Consider the following 17,951-nt stretch of genomic DNA (forward strand, 5'->3'; position numbering starts at 1 on the left):
AATTCTGAGAATTGAGAGAAGTATTTGCTAAAAGATTCCTTTAGTACGAATAGACCCTACATATTTAAATATGTATGGAGAAAAAGCTCCAAAAGCTCATTAAAATTTATTCGAGACACAGAATTTTCCTTGTTCTAAAACTGGGTTTCTGTGCAAATCGTTTGAAGCTTTGATAGAGTTTTTCCTGTTCTAAACTTTTTGTATCTCTCCCTCTCCTTGGCTCAGAAGGGGATGCTCACAGAGCTTTTCATTTCCCGCTTTTACATATCTCTTAATTTAAGATGTTCTCAAATTGCTTTGTTGGGGAATTTTTGGCGGAAAATTGACCTAAAGGCCTTAGTAAATTTTACCACGTTCTAAACGTTCATATTTAGGAATTGATTTTTGTATCTCATCCATTGGTATATTTTGCAATAATTCAAGCTGGAAAATCCGCTCCCCAGCTCTAGTAGAAAAAGTTCGCAAACATTCTTTGAGATAAATGGCAAGTTTTCCTTAGCAATTTTCAATAAGATGGATTTAATAATCAATTGTAGAGAAAATTCTCACTAATTACTGGTTTTTAATTGCCAATTGTTGATGGAGAGGGAGGATGAAAGTGTACTCTTTGCTTCTTCCAGCAATTGTAGGGCCAAGTGGAAAGTTTTTTGGTAATGGAAAATCCTGGGTGGAATGAGACAATAAAAAGAGTTTCTTGGAATGCTGACATTGCTATCTTCCGTTCCGTTGGTCCCTCTAATTAGCTCATGATTGTTTGAATCATTTGAATTTGTATTTGCTATTTGTTCGTTTCTTGCTTGTATTCTCATGAGCTTTTTCGGCTTTTCTTCACGGACTGAAAAGTATTTGGGTAACATTCCTAAAATAAAAGACTGATTTGCTAAGAAGATTTCAGTGCCATGGAGAAAGTGCCTCAGGATATTATTTGCGGTGTAAATTGAATTATAAAATCATAATCGATTTCATGGGGAAGGAGTGAGAGATGAAAAGGAATCATATTGTTAGCAAATTAATTGGTAATTTCCATTTTAAATCATTCAATGATTTGCCTCAAGAATGGGTTTGGGAGTGATGAAGACAAAGACATTCTTGTAAGAAACCCCATGAATAATTGATACTTTTGAAGGGATTTTGCTGTGCAATTCTTTTTTTTTCTCAGTCTCTGCAATTTTGCCCACATTTCAGAAGTGGGAATATGGCCAATTATGTTATTAAGGGGTGGAATTAGAAATGATCTCTCTAGTGAGAGAGTTACTTTTTTTGTTTTTTTTTTTTTCATCACAGCCTGAGGAAAAAGGAAAAACTGTGTGAATTGAAATGTTTTATCGGTTAAAACACGAAAGTGGCGCATGCGATTTTGGCCAAAGCACCACGCGAGGGGTTCACCGTGACTGTTTATTAATTTTGAGATTCAGTTAGTGAATGAACTTTCGTTGGGAAATACTCAAAAATTGAAAGGGGTAGTTCAGGTGACTTTTTTTTTCTTGCCCGCTGGCATCATCAGCTTTCAAGTGTACGGAGTTTAATGATAGTTTGCAAATTAATGTGTAGTTTGTGGACATACTCCAAGCACATCTGAATAACATCTGACAGAAATTATCCGGTTGAAATATCAAATGATGAATTTTCTGTTAATTCCTCTTCTGTTGGTGGCTTTTGAAGATGTTGTTGCAACTCCAGATATCAATGGCAAGTTAGCTTTAAATACTCTTTGCAATGTCAATTAATTTATTTGAAAATACAATTATATTTATATCTCACGTTGAAATGGCACCAAAGACGAATTGATTCTTGACGAGACTGAATAAGTGAAATCTTTTAAGTAACTTCATCGTATTGATATCCTCAAATGAAGTGCTTTTCTATCTCTTTTGATTATTTTATCAATTCAAGTTATTGAAATTTTAAATTGACGATAATGGATTTTTTTTAAATTCGATTAACAAGTGACATTGTGATTGTAATCATAAACTTTACCATGCGGTTTTAGAGTAGAGGAAGACTTTCAAGCTTTGCACACACTCTGGCCTTGAACACTTCAAATTTTTCTCATATTCCTTTAAAGAACCTGTCCTGATTTTTCAAAAAATGTATTCAGGAACTCAAAGGAATATGGAGAAAACATGAAGTCTTCGAAGCCAGATTTTGTGCGAAGCCTAAAATGCTACCCCTAACACTCATGAGATATTTGTAAATACTATGCTAAAAATCATCAACAAATAGGGGAAAGTACTTTCCCTTCGAACGTGCATACCTTCGAATAATCTATTTTTTTTCCTAAAAAGCTTACATATTTCTATTAAATATTTGTTAGATTTTATTATCAATTATTTATAATTATAGTAAACTGAGGTAACTGGATCGTTTTCCGAAGAGTGCTACTTAAACGCTTGTTTTTGGACTGATGAAATTCTTTTTTACTTCTTCTTAATCCATAGAATTATTCACTGTTTCATTCAGAAAAATAGTATAAAAAAGTGTCAAAAATATTAAAGAAAATTTATAAAATAATGATAATACTGCAATAAGTCAGCATGCACTAACTGGGGCGCCTTTTCGCTAATTCACTTTTAATTAAACCTTTGGATTCAAAATACTTTTTTTCACAAGGAAAAAACAATAAATGTTTTCAATTAACCACTTGTCATTAGCGAAAATATCTTAATCTATCACTTATTAATGGGATAAAAATATTATTTTTGCTTTTTCTCAAACTTTTGAATAGTTATATTATGTTACTGAAGTGACTATATTACGGACATAAAAATAAAAATATTATTTTAAATGGATTAGTCATACGCGATCCAGATAGCGAAGTGCCCGGATTAGCACACTTGATTATATGTGTAATTCTTTAAAGAAAAATAAGAGAAATTCACATTATTCGAAGGCATAAACACACTAAGGGAGAGTACTCTCCCCTAGTCATGTACTAGTCACTCTTCTTTAAGGCCATCGCCGTCTTAGAGTTGCTTTAACCTGCAAAACAAAATGGTTATCGTATGCTAAATCGGCCAATTTTGTTACAATATGAAATATGTTTTTTTTATTTTATTTTTCTGCATTATTATTAAACGCATAACGATATTTTATTACAACGTGATTATATTTTCTTAAATGCAATATCCCATATAAGGAAGTAGTTTCAGGCTTCGGACATACTCTGGCTTCGTATAGTGGTTCTGTAGAAATTCTGTTGAAAATCTGTAGGTTTCCTGGGTTTCCTGATAAAATTGGATTCGACCGATTTGACCGAATCTGTTCCATTTACCCTAAACATTTTCATGTTAGAGCATAAAAAAAAGGGAATGAAAGATTTGATTAGCAATCTAACATAACTGTTTTTAAACGAAATTCTTCCTCTAAGAGCTTCCTCATTATGGCTCAATTACAAAATAAAGAAAAGAAAATAAACTTAGAAAATAGAAAGCAAGAATATAAGGTAAAGGCCCTAAAGTCGGCCGGTTCCTCAACTCTGCCAGTGGGATTATTTACTCAATTTACTTAGAATTGCTCTAACTTAGTTTAACATTATTTTTCGCGCCACTGCCTCCTCATTGAAGGCAGCGACACCAACGGGAATTTCCGTCTTGTAGCTACCTTCACACTCTTATGCTGTCAAGCAATAAAATGACTCTCTGCCTTCTACACCGCGACACGCGCAACAACACATTTTTCGCCATCTCCGAAAAATCATAAAACATCTTCTAAATCGTTCATCAGAACGCATCATAATTTAGTCTATTTTGTAAATTAGTTATATCTGAGTGAAGTGTGAAATATATTGGAAGGAGAAAGCATCAAAAATTGTTCTCTTCTCGCCGAATCCTCAAGTCTTGTATATTTCACAGGTATCTCATGCTATATTTGTCAAGGAAGTAGTTGAGGTTCAGGATCTCATGCTTTTCATTCGATATTCTCTTAGGTAATCATCACAGGTTTCCTCCACAAGGTTAGCTAGACTGGAACTCATGCTTTTATTGCTCACTTTCTCAGGCAAACCCTAACAATTATAAGGTCTATTATATTATACATAATGCAATTCAGTGAAAATTTCATTATTGACTACAAAACGTTAAAAAATTGGTTTAATAATTTCACTGGCCGGGTTGAGGAACTGGCCATACAGGGCCTTTACCTTAATGAGTTTGATGCACAAAGTTTCAAAGCTTAGGCACTTCTATCACCGTCCCCTTCTCTCTCTGTTTGAAAAGAATAGAATGATTAAAAAAAACAGAAAACAATTTTTTAAATCATTAAAAAATATAGCGAGAAATTCTAATGAAAAAGGACAACAAATTGATTTTTAGATTGTAAATGATGTGAAAAAAAACAAAGTCAAAGTTGAATGTAATTAATTCGCAAGAGAAACAAAAAAAAACAACAAAAAGCAGCAAAATTAACGAATTTGTTTTCCTAATTTTTGGCCCCTCCTCCTTTCGAAAAGATGAATTTGTTATCGGGAGATTCTCACAGAGAAGGAGTTTCTTTGAACATTTCAAAGAAGTATCAGCAGAGTAGAGTGGAAATGTCAAAAAAAAACCATTTGAATGATACTGAAGCTTTTTTTTATAGGGGAACATTTAGAACGGTGCAACTCTATAAGCTAACGTTGGCAGGGTTCACCTATAGGAAGAAAAATCTATGGAATTTCCATAGTCAAAACCACTAATTAGTCTTCAAAGAGTTTTTCAAGTTCAAGAGGATTTGATTGAATTTTCTAATATCCTTGAGGTCTATAGACTCGTAGACAGTATTTTCACCTTAAAGCTATAATTCTTTCAAGAAGCACAAGGGAAGAACAAAGTGAGGGTTTTGCAGCAATTTTCCATGTAAAAATTTCATGATGAAGCTGACAAAAAAATAGACAAAACGAAGGCTGGACCATAGTTAGAATAAAATTTAACATAGAGCAGGACTGATTACGGGTAGGACGATAGTAAAAATATTACTTAATCTGTTTGGTTCAATCAATTTTCGTCGCACTTAAGTTTCGAAATTTCTAAAGTTTTTAATAATAAAATAATTTTTATTAATTTTAAAATTTTGTAAATAAATTTTCAAAATATTACGCAAATTTTGTTTATATAAATTTAGAATATACAGAACCCTAAAGGCTCCATTTTTTTTATTTTTCATATAATCACGGTACGTTTCTCGCTCTCGGAAGCCACAATTTTTTTATACAATTAAATGCATTTAATTTCAAGTGTTACAATTGCTTGCAATTGGTTGCCTTATTATTAAATAATTATTATTGACTAATTTATAAAAATATTTCTCTCATACCCTCGCTCATAAAAGTTTCTATTTATTGTCCATCCAACTTTCAGTAAAATTTTTGATTCTCTTATAAGGAATTCTATATTCAGTATTCAATGAATATAATTTTTTTCTATTTACTAAAAGTTCTGTGATTATTTTTCAGGGAAAATTATTTTTGAATATTAATTTAGCAAAGGAAATCATAAATATCGTTTAATTTATAAACCGACCAAAATCTATTTTTATCCAACACTGCTAATTTATTGAAGCTTTGAAGTATTGATCATTTCCAAAAATTATAAATATAGTTCAGAGCACAGCCTCAAATAAACTCAGCCTGATCCTTGAGAATAAATTGAGTTAGGAAAATTTGGCAGGGAAAAATATATTACCCAAACTATTTTTACACTGAGAGTGCTGGGTCATAGATTAAAGGCTTTTTGGATAATTTTCTTAACCTGGCTTTTTTTTTTACTGGATTCAGGCTTGAGGTTTAGCTGCAAGGCTTAACTCCAATTAATTCGAAATAGGCAGGTTTTTTGGAGAAATTTCTAATTTAGGAAGGTTTAATAAAAGCAATTAGGTCTTTAAAATGATAAAATGCTGTGTTCCTGCTTTCAATTTAGAAGTAGAGGACCTTCGTGAACAAGGTCAAATCTCCAGTATCAAGAACGTTTCACCGCCAAATTTTACGGATTAAATTTTTTCTTGAGAATCAGCCTGAGGCTATTTGTGCTTTAAAATGGTCTTTAAACTACAGGTTTAGTCCAGTTCCTTAAGATCCAGTTCCTTATGTAGAATTTTTCTGGAGAAAAAGATCTCAACATGAATAATCTGTTTCAAAAGGAATAAAGCTTAAAAGATCTGAAAATGGTATTGAGCTTTATTTCCAGTAAGTATCTGCTCGTTAATTGACTATCTTGAATAGAGTAAAACAATTTTGAATATTTCTTTGAACTTTCAGATAATTTGAACATAAAAATCGTAAGATAAAACTTTGATTTGCTTCATTCACAGCTAAAGTTTAAAATCTTCGAAAATCGGTTTTAAAAGCCAAGAAAATACATTTAAATTTTATTTCTTGTTTCGTCTGCGAAGTTGTCAAGGTGCTTCTTGATAGAATTTCGAAGTGTTTCGAGTATCAAAATGTGTCTTATGTTTACCTTGCTGTAGTAAATATTAAACTTTGTGCGAAAATTTATTTTTAAAATTCGAAAGTAGGTTTGAATTCTTCGAACATTAACGTCTATTTGTGCAAATAGAGTGCCATTTTAAATTGCATAAAATATGAAGAAATTTCCCTGTAACCTCTACGGCCAACAATTCAACGGGAAGCCTGAATTACAAGATCAAAAGTAGTCTATTTTTTATTGTTTAAATCTATTATAGATAAACCGACGTCGACGACACAGAATATAAGTCGAACAACTCAATTTTTTTACAAAATTCGTTTTATTCTCTTTTTGTATAGTTCTTTATAGCCTTTATCTTCTCTGTGAATATTATACTTGAAAGATAATTATTTTCAAAGTCATAGAGATTTTAAATCTCAAAAATCCTATACTCTGCATGTAAAATCTCAGCTTCGAATCACTCTCCTGTAAAATTTGCCTACTGCGAGTTATTTGTTTCTTATTCTGAGTGGTCGAAACTATCTAAAACTACACCAGAAAAAATCAGAAGCAATTTCGAAATATTTCCGAAGTTACAGAGACGAAAGCAAAGAACACTGAGCAGATTTCCAAGTGTTAAGGCGAATAGTCAAAAGTTTGAAGCGTGTTTTCTCAACTTCACATTTTGATAATTCCTTCGAATTGGCGGGAACAATTAAAGGAATAAACCGAATAAAATGAATAAAGGCTTATTCTGTTAGGAATTAAATTCTCTAATATTTGAACCTATATGGTATAGGGGAAACTGGGGCACCACCAAACACGGGGTAGCACCAAACACTGCGATTTTTTTAATTTTGAATTTATAAGCACTATAAGTATGCTTGTCTACTGAAGAAATGGTTGAGATAGTCCAAGTAATTAAGAAATAAAAGTTAGTGTTTGGTGCTACCCCGTATTTGGTGGTGCCCCGGTTTCCCCTACTTGAAAAAATGTTTTTAACATCTTTCGCGTGTTAAAGTCAATTTCGTCTCATAATATGCACTTTATGAAAAACCTTTAAGAAAAGTTCGTAACGTAAAGTATCCTCGAGTCGACCGCCTCTCGACTCGTTCCTTAAGTCGACCGGTAAGTTGGGTTCCTTATGTCGACCGGTGGAAATATTTATTCAATTTATTTATTTTTGCAATAATATGTAGCGAATGGTTTAACATTATTGAGTCAATTATTTCATAAATAATACGAATCAGTTGGAAATTTGTAAATATTGACCATTAAAGACTGAAAAAATAATAAAAATGCGAAGCATGAAGGTAATTTCTAAATAAAAATTCGCATTCCAGTAAATTATGGCACACTTCTTGATATCCTTGACTTTTTCCTTAAAAAATTATTTCAATTATTACCTTTAAAGATTACTAGAAAATTTGAATTTTTAGTCTAGTCGAAATTCAAGGGCTTTATCTATGTTACTGTGCATCAATTTTAGTTCTATGACTAACTTGAATACCAATTTGAGTCTAAAAATTTAAGGTGTATCTCAAATATGATATTCCACATTTCGATCGGTCGACGAATTATAGTAAGTGAAGCTTTTTTCACTGAAATATTGTTCTATTTTGCAACAATTCCTAAAAGTGTGTTTTTCTATTTTATTTAATGAAGTCTTCATTTTAAGTGTTATCCGTGAAGTGTACAAAAAGCCCAAGTTAAATTAATTAGTATTTTATAGTTTTGTGGTGGATTTAACTTTAAGAAAAAATGGGCGGTCGAGTAGAGGAACCCCAGGCGATCGAGTAGAGGTACTTTGATATCAAAGTGATTGAATAGAGGAACACTTCGCATTTTTAAAACATTTTAATTTTTTTTATTTTAAATTATATTATGGCTAAATGAAGTTCATAATTAGATAGATAAACATCTATTCTATAGTTTTAGGTAAAACCCCTATCAAAAAATACAAATTTATATAGTCAAGTATGCTAATCTGGGCGCTTCGCTATCTGGATCGTTTATGATAACCCACTTAAAATAATATTTTTATTTTTATTTCCGTTATATAGTCTCTACAGTAACATAATATAACTATTCAAAAGTTTGAGAAAAAGCAAAAATAATATTTTTATCCATTAAATAAGTGAAGTGTAATCGACTCATTTCAATCTTGTGCCAGTTGGGTTCTTTACTAAAAATTTTCTAGCAGTTATATTTTCGCTAACGACAGCTGGTTGATTAAAAACATTTATTGTTTTTTCCTTGTGAAAAAAGTATTTTAAATCTAAAAGTCTAATTAAATGTGAATTAGCGAAAAGGCGACCCAGTTAGTGCATGCTGACTTATTTCAGTATTATCATTATTTCATAAATTTACTTTAATATTCTTGATAATTTTTTTATATTATGTTTCTGAATGAAACAGTGAATGATTCTATGGATTTAGAAGAAGTAAAAAAGAATTTTATCAGTCCAAAAACCAGCATTTAAGTAGCACTCTTCGGAAAACGATCCAGTTACCTCATCTTACTATAACTGTTTTTTCATAAGTTTTTCGCAAAAACTATCCTTAAGTGGTTGACATAGGATACTTTACCTTGTTTCACAATTTTCTCCTTTTTTTTGGTGTAATTAGGAAATACACTTATTAAAATTGAAAATATTTTAGATTTTTTCTTCTAAAGAATTACGAGCTGTAGATTTCCCGCCAATGGGATGCAGTGACGAGATGCTCTAGTAAACGTCTCATTAGTTCGCCATTTAGTTTTTTTTTTTTTTAGAAGAAAGCTAATTTCAGCACTTGAAAAATGTATAAAAATATATCGAAAATTTCATAAAGCTTAAGATTTTCCGTCTCCTTCAAAAAGAATCGCTAAAAACTTCTAGGATTTGGCTATGTAACTCAGGCTGCCTCCTTAAATCTAATGAAGAAACATAGCAAGACCTCTGAATAATACACTTCCGCCATGATATAGAATTATAGGAGAATCATTGGACCTAGTGCATTAAAATCATAAGAGGACCACTTAAAAGAATAAAAATTAATTTTCTTTCTTGTCCGCTAAGTGAACTTTTCAGGCGACCTGTAAATGAGGGTTCTTTATTTTATAAGTACCATTTTTTTTAATTATTTCACGTGGAATATCAATTTTTTGCATCTTATACTAGTAAAATTGGAGAATTTGTTTGAGTAAGAAAACTGATTTATTCCGTCCCCTGTGTAGGGTCTATGCTTAATGACAACATATCAATTAACTCATAAAGACATCAAATGATATTGGAAAATATTGAAAATCAAATATCTTGAAAGCTTTCTAATGCAAATGGTATTAATCCGAAGTGAAGAAGAGTGAATAGTATGTGTTGAGTTTTGACTTTTGGTATTCAAGTGTTGGGGGTGGGTTTTGCGCTGAAATTCCGAGAAATTTACACTGCATCAAATAGCATGTGTATAGTGTTCATAGAGCAATTGAATTTCTATAAATACCACTTTTCCAGTATTAAACCACCCCTTCTCATGCTATTCTCAATAATATGGGGTGCATCACTGAAACATATATACCATTTCAATTTACCACTAAAGATATATAGATACAAAAGTAGAAACAAATCACATACTTCTTTACCAGCAATAAAATCTACCTTTGATAGCTCTTGAGGGGTTTTTTTTATGACTGGCACAAACATATCATATAGCAAATTATTAAAAAGAGAGAAAAAGCAGGGAAAATAGTGAGGAAAATAGCCATGGTTAGGAGTAATTTCTGGAATGAGCAAAAAATATCCATTTTTAAATGTCATGAACTTTCTTTCTGAAATGTTACAACCATTCATTTTAATGTATCACATCAGGAGTCAGCCAAAAATTTACTGCATTTTCTTGTCCTTCAAGATTTTCTTCAATAAAAAAAATTTCCCATTCACTTGTATAACTTACATAGGAAAATGACCCTTTGCATTAATTTATATAGCATAAAAGAGTGCGTAGATGGTAATTGAAATACGGGTTTGTTTATTGAGGCAATCTTGTTAGTAATTAGCACGTATTGGAAACTCTCCCAGACCAAATGCCTCTAGACTTTGTTCAATTAATCTACTTTTCACTTGACCACTCACAATAACATAGCCCTAAAAAAATTGTTATACTCTTTGATGATTTTGTCCAAATACCTCTGAATGTCCTCGTTAGAAGTGATTTCTAATTGACTGTAGAAAGAAGTCTCAGGTTTTTTTCCCTCAAATTTTGTGGATGGGGTGGTACTATTGCAATATGTACTTTTTATAATCCCAACCACATAAAGATTCCCAATGCATTTTTCTTACAGTGAAACCTTCGTTTTCGAATTAAAAAAAATCGCTTCACTTTTACACTTTCATTGTACATTGAGGTAAAAAGGGCAATTTTAGAATTTATTGCATTTCTCATAAATGTTCTTTTAATACTAACCTTGGACTTGTCTTAGAATATAATTATTTTTAACTCAATTCTAGGATATCAACCACAAGTTATCATGAGAAACTTATTCGAACTCATTTATATGAGGCAGTTTTTAATCGAAAGCGGAGCATTGTAGAGGGGAGAATTGGGGAAGTATATTAAAGATGAGATAATTGTAAACTCTGATTCATTAATGTAAGTACAAAGAACTACTACTTATTTAGGGTCTATTGATTAGATCTTACCGATAAGGCCTAAAATAATGTCTATAACCGAGTGTTAATAAAAGCCACAGCGCTGAGCACCCCTTAAGCCCAAAATAGGCACAGAGGGATCGGCTTAGGGATCAGCCCCAAAAATAAGGATTGGTGTCGATACACTCATGGATCAGCCCATAAATTGGAGGATCAGGCTGATCTTCTAAGTTCGTGAGGTCTAGTGAAATTACGGGGATTAGACGACATCAGCGCCAGTGCTGAAAATAAAAAGCTTCACTTTGGGAGCATTTAAACAGGGGTATTTTATTTCGAAACCGCCATTTTTTTTACAAAATTCCCCCACTGAGCTTTAGACCGGTGCATTTTTGCCTATCTTTTGGCGCTTAAAATTTCCCTCTTCAAAAGCTCCATTTGTTTATGTTCGAATATTTTGACATTTCAAGAGATTTTAATTCATTTTTTTTGTTTTCCAAGAGATGTTTTTCTTGTGAACTATTTTCAAAGTTATTGAGAGTCGAAAAGCAGGTGAAATAGCGACACGGTATCGGTCACTCTTCTGAATGTATCGTTTAATCTGCATTAGAATATAGTGGAATTGTTAAATAGACATCCTTAAAAAGAAATAAAGAAATAGTTAAATAGAATAAAGTTGATTTATAGAAAAATAAAAACTTAGGATATTTTCTTAATTTAGCAACAATATTGGCATAAAATCCTGCGGTAGAACGGTTTTGATATAGATGATGGGGATGGATGCCCCATCTCCTCTTCCTTATAAAGTGTTCATCAGCAGGCATAAATATTAACTTTACCACTCTTTAACATATTTTTTGATTGTAAAACACTGTGGGATTGACATTTAAAACGTTTCGAAATAAAATAGAAAGTCTTCCAAACTATCTATTTTAGTTAGAGCACACTTGGAAAATTTATAACAGAGGATGGAGAAAATTTATCTCAGGAATGAACCACTAGGGGAGATTTCCCGAAACTCACCGGTGCATAGCACAGTGGGGTGCATTTCGAAATCCCCCCGTATAGAAGACGCCTTTGGGGGTTTTTGGGTGCTTTTCGAAATGTCAATTGGGTGAAAAAACATGGAGAGTAATCGTACGCAATATCGTAAAATCTTAAAATGCATTAAGATTGGAGTAAAGAGAAGATCAGAGTGCTCCTTACTGTACGAAGCCTTTCAGCAATCAAAGTGTGGAGATTTAATAGAAATTTACGTTGAAAACGCTAATCCTTAATCCTAAATCCTCAGTGTATGATAGTTTGGGCTGATCCTTTACCGCCAAGTTTTACGAGCTGAGTATTCTCTAGGATCAGTCTGTGTCTATTTTCGGCACCCTGTGTCACAGGAGTGTTTTTCGAAATTCAGTTTTTGTACGAATAGCCTGGTTTATGTTATGAAATTCGAATTCCATAAAAAAATTACAATAATTTACCACAAAGAATAAAATCTAATTATAATCACCAAACTGTAAAATATATTAAGAAATTGCTCAATGAACTTTTGTAAACGTCACTCTGTTAAGCTCGGATTGGTTACAACTTATGTCACAAAAAAAAACTTATTGTATATATAGCCTTATATTTAGGAAACATTGTATCCTTTAGGCATGAAATAAACTTCAAATTGAATTGAATTGAATTGAATAATTCCAGGAATAAAACGCTTTTAAAAACTAATTATTGGACAAGTGAAAGGCACCTAATGTCATTTTTTCCAAACTTTCATCAACAAGTCTATTATCTAAAGGTTTTATTATTATTCTTTATTTAAGATAACTTTTAATAAATGCTTCTCACTACAAGTTCACAATATTGGAAATAAAATAGAAAAACAGTCACACTTTTATTTTAGCCAAGACACTTTTAGGGGAATTAATACCCTGGCACAGGAATTTTATTTCAATGACGAACCACAAAGGGAATTTTTGAATTTTCCCATACTCATCGATATATAGCACAGTGAATAGAATTTGAGGAAATCTGTCCTAAAGTGGATTAGTGTTTAAAAAGGGGGGAACTAGTGTGTCCTAGTTTAAACATTGAGTAATTCAATAATTAAAGTATATTTTTACGAAGAATTATAACAGTTTGCTGGACAATTAAAATCCGGTTTCATAGTAGACTTGACAAGGTGAAGCTAATCCTTTAATTTCTAACTGAAAGCTTTTATCAAATTGCCATAAAATTAACAGTATAAATATATTACTATTCTTTAAGTCGAATTATAGTTAACCCAAACAAGGTTTAGTAGTTAAAAAATTAAGATTCTATAAAAATGATTTTACAAAGCACACAATTATCAATGTTTGAAAGAAAATAGTTTAAATTAAAATTACACAATGATATACCAATTTACCAAATTTTCATATTTAGCATTGTGAGACCTATGAAAAGAATTCAAATACAAATCCACATAAAAAATGCTTACAACTTGTCTAACAATATGCTTCTAAAGTAAACATAAATGCACACCAGGAGAAGGCCATTTTCATGATCTGAAATAATAGATTTTTCAATTTAATTATTCGAAAACTCAAAATTTTCCAAGAAATTGATGGAAAATTTTACCTGAATGAACGTATAAATATTGATGTTGTACAATCCAGCAGCTTTCAATCCATATTCCCTCTGAATCATTCCTAGGACAATCAGAAAAGATTTCTGATCTTTCAATTTAAGATCATACCAATTGGTGTGATAAAGAGTTGTCGATAGTCTTTCCATTCTGATTTTGATAAACTCACCAAATAGACAAGGTAAAAACAATTGTAGCACAATGCAAAAACCGAGAAAATATCCAACAGGATTCTCGGGACTTAAGCGAGTAAAAAAGAATACTAAAAAGCTCATTAAAGCACTGGTAACTAATTGAACAAATGACGAAAAAGATATAACGTCGTTGAAAAGCTTGACATTTTCTACAAGTTCACAGAATCTAACCGTGATGATCTTGAGGTCATTAGGATGTTCCTGAATAACATCTTTGTGAAATGAAATGTAGTCAAAAAGAATGTCCGAAGCTGCCATAATTTCAATACCAAAGAAAACTATTACGAAATCAGTATAAAGCGCAGATAAGCAACCAAATTGAAGTAGTACAAATTGAATTGAAAGCTTGATTTCCAAATGTCCTGGAAATTCCCGTGGGACGAATGGTATTGTAATAAAAACTCCTTCTTCTCCTTGTAAAACATTACAAGTTGCGAGTAATACAGCGGTTGTGTTGACTATTGCGAATGTTATCCTGAATCCAAAAAAAATCCTTGACATATTGAATTATTAAAAAAAGCAATTTTTAATTACTTAAAACAAATTATCCAAATGTTGTTCAACTTTTTTAGATTCTTCTCTGCAATTGCACAAACATCCTTACTCTCATGTTCGTTATGAAGGGATATTGCCTTATTCAGTAGCTTGAGTAAATTATCTCGATCATACCACAGCCATAACGTTTTAAGAAATATTTGGCAAGATGTAATAAAGATTATTAGGACCAATACTAAATTCGTATTAAAATTACCATCAAAATTGAAAGCGAAATGTATCAATGATAAAATTAAGCACATTGTCATTGAAATGAAAGGACTTCTAATCAATACACGATCTCTGAGAGATTGATTCGTAACCCAAAAGCACGCAATCGATATACCAAGCTCAATCTCTGGCTTGATTTTGTTAAAAACTTCCAAATGGCCACGTAGAGGCATGACTGTTGCGAAGTGACTTAGTGAAAACTTTGACAAAGACTGAAAATCTATCCGATTGGTGTTATGCGTTTGCAACTATTGATTGCTCCATACAATTCTTGCCCTGTAATCAAGAAATTGCATTTTTTTATGGGAATTCAAAAATGAGAAACAGATGTCGATGTAAACCCTCTGATTGGACTGATGGTCAAGATTTATGGATAGCAAGTGTTAAATTCGCATAAACGAATAAAATCAGGCTGTTTAAGTACTAATATTATATTATGAACTTGATTTCGCTTTCTTACTAAAAATAGACGAATGTCTCGTAATAACGGTAATGCCCTAGACACACTTATGACTTAAGCCGAGAAACGACTTAATGGAAGATGATGGAAATGTAGTGTAACCATTATTTCTAATATAATTACGCTAAGTCGTCTCTCGGCTAATCCTCAGGTCTGTCAAGGCCCTAATGGTGTTTTGTAAAAATAATTTGTACTTTCCATGGTTAAATCTCTCTTTGAGTACTAGCAAAGAAACGAGCTTGAAAAATTCGGTGATTGTTTACATTTACAATCAGAAATTTAACTATTGGCAATATCAATTATCCTGTAAAATACAGCATTATCCCTTAATCCGAGACAATTTTCACTCTTCTAAATAAAGAGCTGAAATTAGCTTTGCACTACAAATGTTATCAGTTATCACGCCACCTGAATTTGACTTCTATGATCATGATGACCTTTAGTCCAACTTTGACCTTCAGTGTAATCAAAAGCTTCACATAAACATCTGTTTCTTAATGTTGAATTCACTCAAGGAAACAACAATGTTTCTTAATTAAAGGGCAGGAATTTTATACACTGATCAATAGTTGCAAATGAATGACACCAATTGAATAGATTTTCAGTCTTTGACAAAGTTTTCACTAAGTAACTTCGCAACAGTCATGCCTCTACGTGGCCATTTGGAAGTTTTTAACAAAATCAAGCCAGAGATTGAGCTTGGTATATCGATTGCGTGCTTTTGGGTTACGAATCAGTCTTTTTATGACTTTTAATGACATTCTTGTAATTGTGGCAAAATTGATGCAAACATTCTGAAAAAATCTATTTCACAAATTGCTCATCCAAATGGTAATATTGCTTGGAATATCAATAGTACTAACAATTGTCCATGTATTAGTGAATAATCATTGAAAGTTTTAGTCCGCGACGGAAGAGTGGCTACATCTGCCCCGAGGGCTTTTTCAGTGTTTATAATTTTATAAAAAAAGCAAATAATTATTGTCCAAGTTGAAAATATCTCTTAATTAACTTTACTAAATCAGAAACAAAGTAAAACTATGAGATCTTGACTAACAACTTAAAAAGCCAAATGCTGGGCAAAAAACTGTAATATTAGAATTACAATTTCATACCCATTTTATAGAAATGCTTCTAAATAGTAGAATAACAGTAGAATAAAAATTACTTTGATCATTGTACATTTTAAGGGCAATGAGAAAAATCCATTGTCTAATTTTACCCCTGGCTAATGGTACCCCGGTTTCCCCTATAGTTCAATATATTAAGAAAATGTTATTTTTCCTCGATTTTTCCTTCGGTGCGATTAACTTTTTTTCCTCATAACTTTAACACTTTTTAGGTGTAAAAATATATCAACATTTTTTAATGTTAATTTTACACCTTTTTAAGGGTAAAACTAACATGAAAAAGGGTAACTTTAACCCCCAATACACCTAAAAAGGGTAAAATTTACACCGATTTTGGATCAATACTGCAGGGTAAAATAAACATTTCCGGAATGCTATTTTGACTTTTTCGGATTTCTCTCAGTGTTGGTATTGAAATTATGGGAGCTTCGGACATTCTTTTGATTACATTTCATTTCACAAAGATGTCATTCAAGAACATCCTGATGACCTCAAGATCATCACGGTTAGATTCTGCGAACTTGTAGAAAATGTCAAGCTTTTCAACGACGTTATATCGTTTTCGTCATTTGTTCAATTAGTTACCAGTACCTTTCTAAGCTTCCTTACATTCTTTTCCATTCGGTTAAGCAAAGTGAGTCTTGTTGGATATTCTCTCGGTTGTGCTACAATTGTTTTTACCTTGTCTCTTTGGTGAATTTATCAAAATCAGAATGGAAAGACTATCGACAACTCTTTATCACACCAATTGGTATGATCTTAAATTAAAAGATCAGAAATCTTTTCTGATTGTCCTGGGAATAATTCAGAGGTAATATGGATTGAAAGCTGCTGGATTGTACAACGTCAATATTTATACATTCATTCAGGTACAATTTTCCATCAATTTCTTGGGACATTTTGAGCTTTCGAGTAATTAAATTGAAAAATCTATTATTTCAGATCATGAAAATGGCCTTCTCCTGGTGTGCATTTATGTTTACTTTAGATGCATATTTAAAAAAAAAATTAAAACAACTTTTATGTGGATTTGTGGTCAATGTTTGACTATGATAAATATGTAAATTTGCTGTTTGATGTTGAGTATGAAAATTTTTCTGAAATATTGGCAGCATTTTGTAAAAATTTAGGTCTTTTCTGTCCTATTTTAAATTTTTTTTTATTGTCCTTGATAATTTTAAATGATAAAGAAAGGTTTCTTGTAGTGAGTCCTCCTAGATGTTGTTCACAGAACACTTAAAACTTGCGGTAGCCCAGTAGAGGAATTCTGTAACAATATGACAATGGCATATAATAAATTTTCTTGATAAATTCAAGAGCAGAACTATAATAAAGGCCAGTGTGCAGCAAATGACTATTGCAAAGAGCTCTATAAAAATCTCAGTAATTGATATGAATCGCAATTTCGAATAGTGTTCTGAAATTTACCACATAAAAATCCTAAATTTGCCATATGACATAGCCATACGGTTACAGAATTTCTCCACTGTGCTCTATTCACTTTCTTACCTTACTTGAATTTTACCTCAAAATAATTACATCAGGAGAGGACAAAATTTGCTCAGGTGACTAGCGTTATGGTTTCGAGGTAAGATTCACGTCAGTAAAACGTAGTTTCCGATGTGAAACTTAGTAGGTGGTAATTTTTATTGCAATATCATTATGACGTGAAGATTGTGTTTCATTTTGAAAGTGTGTAACGTGCAATTATCCAAACAATTGCTATGACCTGTAGCGGAATTCTGTAACAGTATGACAATGTCATATGACTAGTTTAAGAATTTTT

General features: G+C 31.9%; 1 protein-coding gene across 2 annotated transcripts in view; it reads left to right on the forward strand.

Moving 5' to 3' along the window:
* LOC129806825 (neurotrimin-like) overlaps positions 1–17,951 on the forward strand; it is a 77,936-nt gene that overhangs the window by 10,681 nt on the left and 49,304 nt on the right. Inside the window, exon 1 of one of the 2 annotated variants that reach the window (XM_055855608.1) lies at positions 1,303–1,689. The exons of the other annotated variant lie outside the window; for it this stretch is intronic. Coding sequence (XP_055711583.1) covers positions 1,617–1,689 — 73 coding nt within the window. The 5' untranslated portion in view covers positions 1,303–1,616. Of the gene's footprint in view, positions 1–1,302; positions 1,690–17,951 lie in introns of those variants that run through there. 2 annotated transcript variants of the gene reach the window in all.

This window comes from Phlebotomus papatasi, chromosome 3 (assembly GCF_024763615.1).
Source record: "Phlebotomus papatasi isolate M1 chromosome 3, Ppap_2.1, whole genome shotgun sequence".
NCBI lineage: Eukaryota > Metazoa > Arthropoda > Insecta > Diptera > Psychodidae > Phlebotomus > Phlebotomus papatasi.